At 43.8% G+C, this 12,397-nt stretch overlaps 2 protein-coding genes across 2 annotated transcripts in view; both read right to left on the bottom strand.

The window, feature by feature from the left end:
• Positions 1–1,606: 1,606 nt before the first annotated feature.
• Positions 1,607–2,892, bottom strand: LOC108039515 (alpha-tubulin N-acetyltransferase 2). The gene has a single exon (XM_017116546.2). The coding sequence runs from the start codon at positions 2,693–2,695 to the stop codon at positions 1,706–1,708; it is 990 nt and encodes a 329-aa protein (XP_016972035.1). The 5' UTR covers positions 2,696–2,892; the 3' UTR covers positions 1,607–1,705.
• Positions 2,893–9,773: 6,881 nt separating this feature from the next.
• Positions 9,774–12,397, bottom strand: part of LOC108043206 (dopamine D2-like receptor) — a 34,462-nt gene continuing 31,838 nt past the window's right edge. The window contains 1 exon segment of the mRNA XM_044461440.1: positions 9,774–12,389. Coding sequence (XP_044317375.1) covers positions 12,178–12,389 — 212 coding nt within the window. The 3' untranslated portion in view covers positions 9,774–12,177.

Here is a 12,397-nt window from a genome sequence, read left to right as displayed (position 1 = left end):
TGAATTCCATTTGGTTTTCCAGCCCGCTATTGTTTCTTCGACATCATTTCCTCGGAGCTTGTCCCACGACTCCAAAGCCAAGGATTCCGTCGGACTGGGGCTCTTTAAATTTGTTTGCCTTGCATGTGCGGACACTTTGTTCAAATGATGCGACCTAATAACTGCCGGCAACCAGTTTCGGCCGAGGCTCCTAGTCCGGGACCGGCCCCCATCAACTTTTGACTGCCCATTAAATATTATGGCAATGCAAACGAATCAACAACACAACAACAGCCCCCAACGAAGGCAAACAACCTACAGCCGCGTTCAGCGAAAATCAACAACATCGACGGCGGGAATCAGCGGCAATCATTGCCTGGGCATTTGCCACTTTTGGCACTTTTGGCCGTTTTTGGCCTGTTTTGGTCTGTTTTGGCCTGTTTTGGCTATTTTTGGCGACGTGACGGCAAATAAAAGTTAAATGAAAATTAAACTATGCAAATACAAGCAAATTTCTGTGGTCGAGGGCCGGCGATTCAATGTCCTGCTGGCGTTTGTATTTCCGCAGAGCGTTTGATTGGAGTCCAACTGCTGGCCATTTGCCAATCGCTCTTGCAGCGCACTTCTGAAATTTGAAAATGAACAGGGCTACACTTAAATAAAATAATATCACATCTTTAGTCATAAGGACTTGGGAAATCTTCAGTTAGCCCGAGAAAGGTAAAAATAATAAATCAGTTTGATTTGGTTTTAATTCTGATATGGAAAATGCAGTCAACAGCTTACCAATATTGGCTGGTCTTTTTGACAATATTTATCGTGCGCTAACAAGCATATAAGTGACGTATACGCAAATACCCTAGCTACCAAACTCAACATACAACCTGTATATCCATTATTCCAATTGCCAATAACATAAGCCCAGAACCTTCTATTGCAGTTATTCAAATCAATCCGACATAAACATTTAAGAATTGTCAATAACATAAGTCCAGAGCCTACTATTACAGTTATTCAAATCAATCCAACATAAACATTTAACCCCTCAGACATAAATCTTTCCCACGCCTTCGATCGGCGGCATCCGAATTATAAAAACTTCACACGCCTTTATCGACGACGGCAGACATAAACAATATTCATACCTTTAAACAAAGCATAAAAGCTTTGGCCAATCCAAATTAATTAAACAAAAGATGCAGCCTAGAAACCATCCCATCAGGCCACAGTTTTGACCAATCAAAATTATCTAATCAAGGTCCACTTTCGCTGCTCACGCGCTGTCACCGGTAGAAGCCATAGTTATAAGAATAATGCATTTTGTAAAATCAGTTTAAGATTGGGGATCTAACTTGAAAGAACTTTACCAATAAAGACTCCGCTATATATTAAAATAAAAATCGCTTTTTTTTAATATATTCCGAACCGAAAAACATAATTTATATATATATATAATTCCCAATTATATAAATATATATTTTCAATTTATGCCAAATATGGGTTTTGTTATGAGTTTAGGCAGGGAACCACCTTAAAGCATTGATGACAATGGATAAGTAAGTGCCAAAAACTCACAGAATTGAAAAGTTGAATCTATATATTTAGCGTCTTACGATGAATGGTTGTATTTAAAAACATTTGCTGTAGTTTTTAAAGCCGTTACAGAACAGCCAACGATCAGAAACCTTAAAAATTTTAACAAGAACTGTTAATTTTGGGGGTGCATCTAGTGGTCGCATCTTCTGCCCCTGGCGGTCTGGATTTGGGGCATGCTGCAGAGCTGGCGTGGCACTCTGAAACGTCTCTGCAGCGAGACCTGGTGACCCGCGACCTTGGGGAGCTGTCCCTGGTCGAGGACGTCGCCCTGTTGCTGCTTGGGGTTGGTGGTGGGCCTGATGGGCGGCACAGCGGGACGAAGGGCGGGGCTGGCGCTCCGGCTGCATCCCTGGCCGTCCGCCACGGAGCACACGAGCCCGGGACTGGGGCAGATCTGGGGGTGGGAGTGGGCGTTGGCGTGGGCGTGGGCTTGGGCGTTAGTGTGGGCTTGGGCGTGGGCGTGGGCGTGGGCTTGGGCTTGGGCGTGGGCTTGGGCGTGGGCTTGGGCTTGGGCGTGGGCATCCTCAAAGAAATCCTCGTAGAGGACAAAGTTATTGCCCTGCGGAATGGGGCGCACCAGGCCGTAGTGCTTGCCCAGGAAGGCGAGCAGCTTCTCGGATGGCCGGTCCACGGAGCACTTGCGTGCCGCCCAGCCCTGCTCGTCGAGCATCCGCTGGAAGATCTGCTTGCCCAGGCCGCGGCGCTGGCGGGACTCGTGGACGTAGAAGTCGAGGATGGCCGGCGTTTGGTCCGCCCGCCGGCAGGAGCCCTGCTTGTCGAACAGGAAGAGGTCCTTGGTGCCGACCTTGAGCAGGGCGGTGACCGCCCAGCGGCCCGCCTCGTTGTCCGCCATCAGGTAGACCACTTGCTCGGTGGCCACCAGCTTCTCGGCGGTGGTCACCGGGTGGCGCAGCCCCTGGGCGACGGCCGACAGCTGGCCCATGGAGTCCAGGATCTGGCTCAGCTTGCAGCTGGCGGGCTCCGACGGCCCGCGATGGTGGGCCAGGTTGAATGGGTGGGGCCGGGGTCGCGCCTCGACCTTCGGACACAGGCAGTGCGCCTGCACGCGGATGATCGGCTGCGGAAAGAGGTGCTTGATGTCGAAGGCAAACTCCACCATCTTGTTCTCGTCTTCGTAGATTGAGCTGCGCTGGGTTGGTTAGTGTGACGATCTATGAGTTGGGGAGTACCGACATGTACACAGCCACAATATCTGATAATTTCCTTAAATTTGCTCTACTCGCCCGAACAATCACAGCACGATTTTTGTTTATACTGGCACAGGGTTCTCCTCCAGGCTGTTTTGATGTGAATCGGTCTGAGTTGAATCGCCCAGATGATGCGTCGAAGTGGAGAACGACAACGGAAACTACTTTTAGCTGCCTAAGGGCGAGTGAGGCTGAACAGTTTTGGAACTCTCAAATGAATTGGACAAAGAACAATAAAGTGTAGTTCCGTAAACGACTTTGATCACGAGTTGCACAGGGTAACATGCGAATGCGACTTTGATCATGTGTATCACATGGTATCGAAGTACACCCTCCCGACGAGGACTTTCTTTAGCAAGCATTACTGGGTATGAGAGCACGGATTTACGAACCCGAGAATTGGACAAACAAGTATTCCAGGGTAGCAGAGTGCGGTCTTCCGGCCATTGCAGCCATACTCTAGGCAGGAAAAACCCCAAAAAGTCGCCGATGAAAAGATATTATATTGTTCTTCTTTTAAGAACTTCGGGTATCCGTTTGAGAACAGATTTCAATACCATTTTCTTAGTCCAAGTACAACACTTTCTGAAATTGTAAGAACAAACTGTGATGGCTCTAAAATTAAAGTGTGATGGTCAGCTTTGTATGTGTATGGCTTAAGTCATATAGTTTTGAGAGTCACTTTGCTTGTCTTATCTTATCTCTAAAACAAAAGCTCAAAAGATAAAGCCACGCTTGTGTAAAAGAACTTTGGTTAGCTGATTTATCTTAGTCAGCAATACTGTCTGTTTTTTTTTTGGAAGTAAGCTTATCCAACGCCCACGCGGTTCATGAAAAACTTTTAAGCATGTGCATTTAGTTGGTCAGAGTCTCTCAATTAAATCAGATCGTTCTTGGAGTAAATAAAATCAAACACTTAAACACGTGATAATTTTTTTTGCACATGCCAAATAAATATAAAAGGCAAGTTTATTCAAAGTGCGTTACAAAAATATTAAGTGCACCATAGAAAACCGATCAAGATACGTAGGAAGAACCTAACTTGGCAAAACATACGAGGTGTGTTCAAAAAGTAAGGTGACTTTTCAAATTTCGCGGGCAACATATTTATACCCTTGCAGAGGGTATTATAATTTTGGTCAAAAGTGTGCAACGCAGTGAAGAAGACATCTCCGACCATATAAAGTATATATATTCTTGATCAGGATCACCTCCTGAGTTGATATAGCCATGTCCGTCTGTCCGTCTGTCCGTCTGTCCGTCTGTCCGTCTGTCTGTCCGTCTGTCCGTCTGTCCGTCTGTCTGTTTCTACGCAAACTAGTCTCTCAGTTTTAAAGCTATCGAATTGAAACTTTGCACACACCCTTCTTTCCTTTGCACGCAGTATATAAGTCGGAACGGCCGGGATCGGCCGACTATATCCTATAGCTGCCATATAACTGAACGATCGGAAATGCCATAACTTTGGTGTTTTTAAAGTTAGGAAGTTGGGATTTTCTATGGGTTTTACATTTGGCCAATCAATTTGACGTACCAAATTTTTTAAGGATCGGCCGACTATATCCTATAGCTGCCATATAACTGATTGATCGGAAATGCCATAACTTTGGTGTTTGTAAAGTTAGGAAGTTGGGATTTTCTATGGGTTTTATTTTTGGCCAATCAATCCGACCTACCAAACTTCATAAGGATCGACCGACTATATCCTATAGCTGCCATATAACTGATTGATCGGAAATGCCATAACTTTGGTGTTTTTAAAGTTACGAAGTTGGGATTTTTTATGAGTATTAAGAATGCATCATATGAATAATTTTGGAAAATATAATTTACAGAGTATTCTGCAAGGGTATATCAACTTCGGCTCCGCCCGAAGTTAGCTTTCCTTTCTTGTTTTGATTATCGATTTTTTTGTTTTGTTATATTGGTACACTCTTCCCTAACATCTGTACCAAGTTTCAATGGAACATCCTCTTTTGTTTGGTTGTGAGAGGCGTAAAGTTACAAGTTCTTTTGCGAGCTCGGCGATTTTTTGCTATCGAAAAATATGGATCAAAGGATTTGCATCAAATTTTGTGTAAAAAATAAAATTAAGTGCTCTGAAACACTTGGAATGTTGACAGTGGCATACGGTGAAACTGTTCTGAGTAAAAAAAATGTGTACAAGTGGTACAAACTCTTCCAAGATGGCCGGGAAGATGCCAATGACCAGCCTCGCTCTGGACGCCCAAGCACGTCAACAACTGATGAAAACGTTCAAGCAGTGACGAAAATTGTTTTGGAAAATCGTCGAATCACTATCAGAGAAGTTGCTGAAGATGTCGGTATATCGCTTGGCTCGTGCCATGAAATTTTTTCAAACGTTTTGGGTATGAGTCGTGTGTCAGCGAAGTTTGTTCCGAAATTGCTGAATTTTGACCAAAAGAACCGTCGCATGAGCATCGCTCAAGAGCTGTTGAATGACGTCAACGACGACCCAGATTTACTCAAATGGGTCATAACTGGTGACGAATCATGGGTATATGGTTATGATATCGAAACCAAAGCCCAATCGTCCCAATGGAAGAACCCAGGCGAGCCAAGACCGAAAAAAGCAAAAAATCGCCGAGCTCGCAAAAGAACTTGTAACTTTACGCCTCTCACAACCAAACAAAAGAGGATGTTCCATTGAAACTTGGTACAGATGTTAGGGAAGAGTGTACCAATATAACAAAACAAAAAAATCGATAATCGAAAATATGTTGCCCGCGAAATTTGAAAAGTCACCTTACTTTTTGAACACACCTCGTATATATGTGCAGGTAAAATTGTCACAAAAATTTCAAGACATGTGACTGAAATAAACATAAAAATTCAGGATTTGGGTTCGATTTCCAAATCCATCACTTAATGAAACTGCACCTTCTGACGAAGCACCTCAAAATAATTTAGCTAAAGGGTATATTGTATTCGTGCAAAAGTATGTAACAGGTAGAAGGAAGCGTTTCCGACCCTATAAAGTATATATATTCTTGTTCAGGATCACTAGCCGAGTCGATCTAGCCGAGTCCGTCTGTACGTCTGTCTGTCCGTATGAACGCTGAGATCTCGGAAACTATAAAAGCTAGAAGATTGGCATTTTGCATGTAGATTTTAGGAGTTCCTACGCAGCGCAAGTTTGTTTCAAAATGGTGCCACGCCCCCTCTGACGCCCACAAGCCACAAGCTGTGGCCACAGTTTTGAAGCTATTATAAAAATTTTAATTGATATGTATTTATTTCGTCAATACCTATCGATTGGCCTAATAAAATTTAGCCACGCCCACTCTAACGCCCAAAAACCCATTAAACGCTTAAGCCTGGCTTGCGCCTACATTTCCGCCTTTCATGGCGCCATCTAACGGATGACTTTGGACCAGCTGGCCAAGGTGCTCAACAGAGTCAACGTTAATTCTCGATAAGGATTTCTATTAAAGGAAATTGCGATGCTTTTCATTTGTCAATACCGAACTATATCCCAAGAACTATGCAAATTAAATCAAGTTAGCCAAATTGGAGGTCTGAGTCAAACAATGGCGTATGTGTGTATGCTGGTGCAGGAAAAAAGCTGCCTGCGCTAAAGCAGCGCTGGTGCTGATGCTCGTGCTGTAAAGCTGCCAGCTCTAAGAGATCGCCGAATTCAAATTGATAATTTGAACCTTTTGTCCTTTTTTCCTGTGGTCACTCTAATTCACATTATGTTAATGCAAAATCTAAAGTTGTTTAGCTGAGTAACGGGTATCTAATAGTCGAGGCACTCGACTATAGCGTTCTCCCTTGTTTTGATAAAAGATCCCCCCAATCCGACGAAGTCCTAGCCGAAAACGTCCCAGTGCTAACCGCTCTCAAATCAAAACCTAGTTAAAAGGCAACTCCTGTTGCCACGAGAATCATTACAAAAGTCCAATGAAGTCAAAATTTTAAATATTTTGTATACACAAATCAACAGGTAATTAGCAATTTTTTTAAAATAATTTGTTTTCCAATTTAAAAAAAACTTGTGAAAAGTGCTGAACAAAATAAAAAAAGCCGTGAAAACTAAAAGAAGGGCTTCCTGTTTACCACGAAAATTATGCCCCATGATAAAAAAAATCAAGAAAGTATGCCTTTTTTATCGTTTAAAACCGTTCCCCCTTAATGTGCTTAGCCAGCCCAATCGCATCACAGCCTCCATATGGACTCTTCTTTTATTCCCAAACCCCTCAATAATGCAATGGATCATCAGGAATTTGAAAGATAGTTGTTCAACAGTATCAGTTTTTCAACTCAATGGAGCAGAAAGTCAAGAGGGTCGAACCGAAGAGTTAATTGAGAATAATTTACCACTTCAAGGGCAAGCCATTGAGCCGATCTTGGTGGCAACCAACCAGGACGATATTCAGATGACAGTAAAATTATATTGACCCTGACTCACCAAATGCGGTACTCTTGCGAGCCCATGTTTGCAAGGGCTTTCAGTCACTTCAGCAAATGCCAAACCGTAAATACAGACTGACTTCAGTTAATAATATTGTAGCCGACTATAGTCTTACTTAGTAAGTAGGAAAAATATATTAAGTAAATGAGATTAAACTAAATCGAATTAGGCATAATGTTCTCAGTCTTATACTAAAAATCTGAGAAACATAATTTCTGTAAGGATTAAAATCAAAACGAGTCTGTTTGTTCGTGAAATATTACTGAAGTATAAAAAGCCAATGCGAATAAATTGTCTGCTTATTTTGTTCTGATTAACAAATGTGCCGAACGACAAGAAGTATTCTGAGTTTGAATTTTAGGCAGTGAATTTATTCTTCTTTATAGCTAGTCATCCAGCTCCCCAGTCCTTTTGAATCCGAGCTCCTTTCATCTTCCGCTGGCCAGAGGCCTGAAAAGTCATTGACCGTGAAGTGGGAGGGGCGGCAGGTCGGGACGGGACGGGACAGTAATCCAGTGAGGAGGCATGCTTGATTGCACTAACCCCATCGCCCGAGGTCCTGGGAAGGTCCTGCTCCGGCCCAACCACATTTTAATATTCGGCCTTGTATTTAAACTATTTCTGGTCGTGTGCATATTTTTCGATTTTGACTTTGGCCCGTAGAGTTTCTGGTTGCCAGAATTCCATTCCGGGTCAGATGTTAAGCCGCAGTGGCTTGAAAGAGGGCCAGCCCAAGCGGGAAAAATACCCGAAGTTAACTGATTGGCTGGCTTGGGACTGCTGGGTCTTTATCGGGGTTTTGGCAGCGACGCAGCTCCAGCCGGAAAGGCTCTTTAATGTTGGTCCGTTTCAGAGGAGGAGCACCCTAGCCCTGGCCTCCGATCACCCGGCTTGCAGTGGTCAGCGCATTTTCCTGCTCCTGCAGAGCCTCAGATGGTGGAGCTCATTGTCAAATCACACAGTTCCCTGGACAAGAACATATGGCTTTAACGACGGGACTAGCACATTTTAACGCTTAAGCTGTGTGCAAGAGTATCTCTGTCCGGGTGTCTCGTGTATCCGTGTAGTTTTACTTTGGCTTTTGCAATCCAAACGTTAATGGTCTGTCAATTATCGCCACCCAGTGTGTGTAACGATAAGATATCGCCCCCAGACGCAAAACATTTCATACGCACCCTCTTCGTGTCTGCTGCCTGGTGTCCATTCCTCTGGGCATGAGAATCCGAGTATCTGAGTATCCGCGTATCCGTGTATCCGTGTTCTCCCAACACTTTAGTACATCATTTAGTTCGAATTAGTTATGGACATAGAGCACACAACTCTCGCCCCAGCAGTCGTAGAGCCGAAGACACACAATCGAACGAAACAACTTTCCCCAGGAATCCCAAAGAGCGTCCATGGGGGAGTGGCTGTGGAGGTCAGGGGTCGGCTCTGGTTGCCCTTTTTACATTTGTATTTATGGTCAAGCCAAGCCACTGCTCAAAGACAATGACGCCTCTGCGGAGGGAGGACCTGTGCGAAAACCAAATTGGCATTCGACCGGGTCGCCATTGAGAGAAATTTTTGATAGTTATCGGGTGGAAATGACTTACAAGTGCATATACGATGGGAGCATGCAACACAAAATGCAAAACAAGATCAACGAGTTGATTGCTTCGACTATAACATCCTGCTACTAACTTTCGCATATCAAATTGTTTCATTTTAGGGCAACAAGGATATATTGATCTATCCTTTCAAAAGTATTGCCCAGCGGAAAGCAAAGTATCTCACCCAAGAAGGAACTTATTATATTTTCTTGATTCAGCCATGCCTTTGCGAAAATGTAGATCTCTGAAACCAGGGGCGTATTCATTATTATATGAATAATAAGAACAAATTTTGTGTTTCATACTTTTTGAATACAACATTTTAATCTGTCGGGAGCTATTGGAGATAGATCCCCTTAGCTTGTTGCTTGTTTTAAGTTTAGTAAATGTAATGATTGTGAAGTACCAGTTTTTCACAGTGTTCGAGGTCGTTTGGTACTATGAAACCGACAACAGACTGGCGAAACTCAGTTTGTTCCCATTCCCATTTATTCCTGTGTCTTGGAGTCCTCCGACTACAGGATTAACTGACTAAGTACCCATTAGAGTATGACGAGTGTTCGAGCACTACGACCACCATCCCCTGAAACTCCTTTCGCATCCTATGCCCTGGCGGTTCATTTGTTTAGACCTCTTAGTTAGGTTTTTGGCTTCCTGAGCGGTGGCGTCGGCCGTGAGCTCCTTCTAGAATTGATTTCACTATGCCCCAACCACCGGAACTGGCTCCAGCCATTGGCCTCCGTCATTGTTCCTCTTGTTTGTCTTGTGTAAGTATTTTTATTTCCTTTCATGCGTATTGGAATTTTATTATCAGCTCATATAAGTGCGATAAAATGTTGGCGTACGCATGTGTGGGTGGGCGCACTCCCATGCCAAGAGCTGCGAAGGGAAAGGGGGCAAATGTGAACTTACCAGGAAGCCCCGGGCTAAAAGTTTCCCCCATCAAAATGAAAAGTTTGCGATTGGTTTTGCCTTGAAATATTTTCAGTTTTGCTTTATTTATTTGATGTATTCTTATGCTGACGCAGTCTAGGCCGCTCCGCATCCTATTTGGTATCATTACTTTATTGTTGTTATTCGCTATTATTATTTCCGTAAGCTATGATAATTATTTTTGAAATAGTTTGCTTTTCTTAGAGCTTAGCCTACGCTTCATTTAGTTAATAACTCTCATAATTCTCAAAAAAAAAACAAACTTTTCCATTTCATTAAAATAGTTTTCATTTCAGTTTTTCCGTTTCCATGTCCACTTCAGTTATTTTACAAACTCGTATATGTGCTTTATTGGTTGAGGGACCTTAAGAGTATGCTATATCATTCACAAATTAACGATAACAGATAACAATTCAACGACTTGGAAAATCAGGGTACAATTTCGATAAATCAACAGTATAATGTGTGTGCTTGCTTTGGTGTACGTATCAATTAGTTAGTTAGTTCAAGTTGCAAATTTACCAATTAGCTATAATTAATAAGCGTTTTCTTTGGAAGAACTTAACTTAAGAGCATTTTGCACTGATCTGAAAGTTGAACTGTTTCCTTAGTCTTAGCCTAGCCTTACCGACTAAAACTCTAGTCTAGCCGAAAAAAAAAACACTCACCAACACACTCACTCGAACACACGCACACCGAGATACTCGCGTATATGTATTGGAGTTTTTAGGAAAGTATAAAAACAGTTGAGCTTGTCCTCGAGTTTCCTACGGGGTTTCATGGAAATGTGAGCTGGGGCACCGCTTACGCCTAAGTACACAAAATCCGAGCTTAGGGCATATATGTTAATAAATGGAATTGTTTTACAAACTACTACACACAAAGGAGTATTTACCTATCAATTATTTGTCACATAGAAACAGTTAAGAGGACGGCTGTTGAAATCAGGGACCAACCGCCTTCACCCCTGCCGATTGGCACAGAACCGATCCTGATCCAGGGGCCTTGCCTCTGGAATCCGAGTCCAGCTGTCCTTCGCGGCAGGCCAAAGGTTTTGGTCCGTGTTTCAAAACTCAGTTTTGATATTTCACTATACACGTAAGCTTACACCAATGAGTATATCTGCTATGGTTGCTCTTCCCAGAGCTCTTCCGCCCCGCGTATTGCTTCTAGCAACGTGGTAGCCTTTGCTCTAGATACCCTGATTCTCCCCCCTCCTCGCTGCGCATCCTGGCAGTTCCAATTCCAATTCCAATCCCAATCCCCATACTGCTAACCCCTTGGTTCTATCTGATACACATAGCTAATGAATATATTTACTTCACTCTTAGATCTCTAGATTAAGTGACTAGCCTAGGTACGACCTCAGTGTCTTAAATGCTCCTATATATCTCGGCCCTATACTTACACGAACTCAAAGTCCAACGGAAAGTGCCCTGTAAGCGGGGATGGCATCAGGGTCAGCGCCCCTCGATATTGTATTAATTGTGGGGCTCATTTGATTTATGGTGTCTGTTCGTGTGTGTGTGCGTGTCACTCTGTCAAGTTGAGTACCTCTCCGGAGGTCTGGGCTCTGGAGGCCCATCGCTCTGTCTGCCAACTAACTTGGACCTTTCGAATGTGGAGTGTCTGTGGTGGAGGCGCTGACCTCGAGGCCCCGCTTGCTACCTCATCATGCCGATAACTTATACCTGATAACTGCTAACTGATAACTGTGACTAACTAACTCTAGGCGTCGACACCATGTATCGACTTTGAATCACCGCCAGCTAACCCAAAAAGTCAGCTGCAAGTCGGCCTTTAAGGATATGAATTTCTTTCACACTCTTAACTAATCGTTATCATCTGGGAGTCGGAGTCGGAAGGGACTGTGTGCTGTGGTGGAGTGGGAATAGCCTGCTGCTCGTGATATGTGATAGGGTTTGGGAGCAGCCTACAAAAACTACGTTATCCTGTTAAAGCGAATCGTATCATAGGGGCAACTTATGGCTACTTTGGAATGTTAGTCGCGTGTTTACTGTGGGGTCGTGTGTTGATTACATCGCTAGTTTGGGGTTTGCTTAATGTAATTGTTAAAAATTTTACCTAGCCTACAGCTCGTAATGCGCTCCACTCCAATATAGGCCTATCCGAGTAGAGGTATATACAGATCTATTTACATAAGTAGCTGAACCTTAATGCTATTGGAGAACCCAACAAACGCCAATCGAAACAAAACGAAACAAAAGCCCGATGCCCAATGCCCGTTGAGTGGCAGGTTGAGACCTCTTGTGCATCGATGGCTTGCTTTTGGCACACTTCGCCAATCCAATCCGTCAATCCCATCTGTCAATCCATTCCGCATAGTACAGGAGTCCCTCCGGAAACAGGACACTCCCACAGTGTGTGCTATTGCTGTTCGCATGATTGCTGCTGTCGACCTGTTCAGCGTTTTTAATCACCCCATGTGCATGATCTTCTTGAAGGCCTTGCGAAACTCGGGGTTGAATATCGTGTAGATCACCGGGTTCACGAAGCTGTTGATGTAGCCCAGCCAGGTGGTCATCATGTAGGCCGTCAGACCCGGTCGGCAGTCTTTCTTGAACTTGGCGCACATGGCGTCCATGATGTTGCAGCTGAAGAAGGGCAGCCAGCAGAAGAGGAAGACACCTGTTTGT

This window comes from Drosophila rhopaloa, unplaced genomic scaffold (assembly GCF_018152115.1).
Source record: "Drosophila rhopaloa isolate 14029-0021.01 unplaced genomic scaffold, ASM1815211v1 contig_3, whole genome shotgun sequence".
NCBI classification, from domain to species: domain Eukaryota; kingdom Metazoa; phylum Arthropoda; class Insecta; order Diptera; family Drosophilidae; genus Drosophila; species Drosophila rhopaloa.
This window is presented reverse-complemented; position numbering and strand designations above follow the sequence as displayed.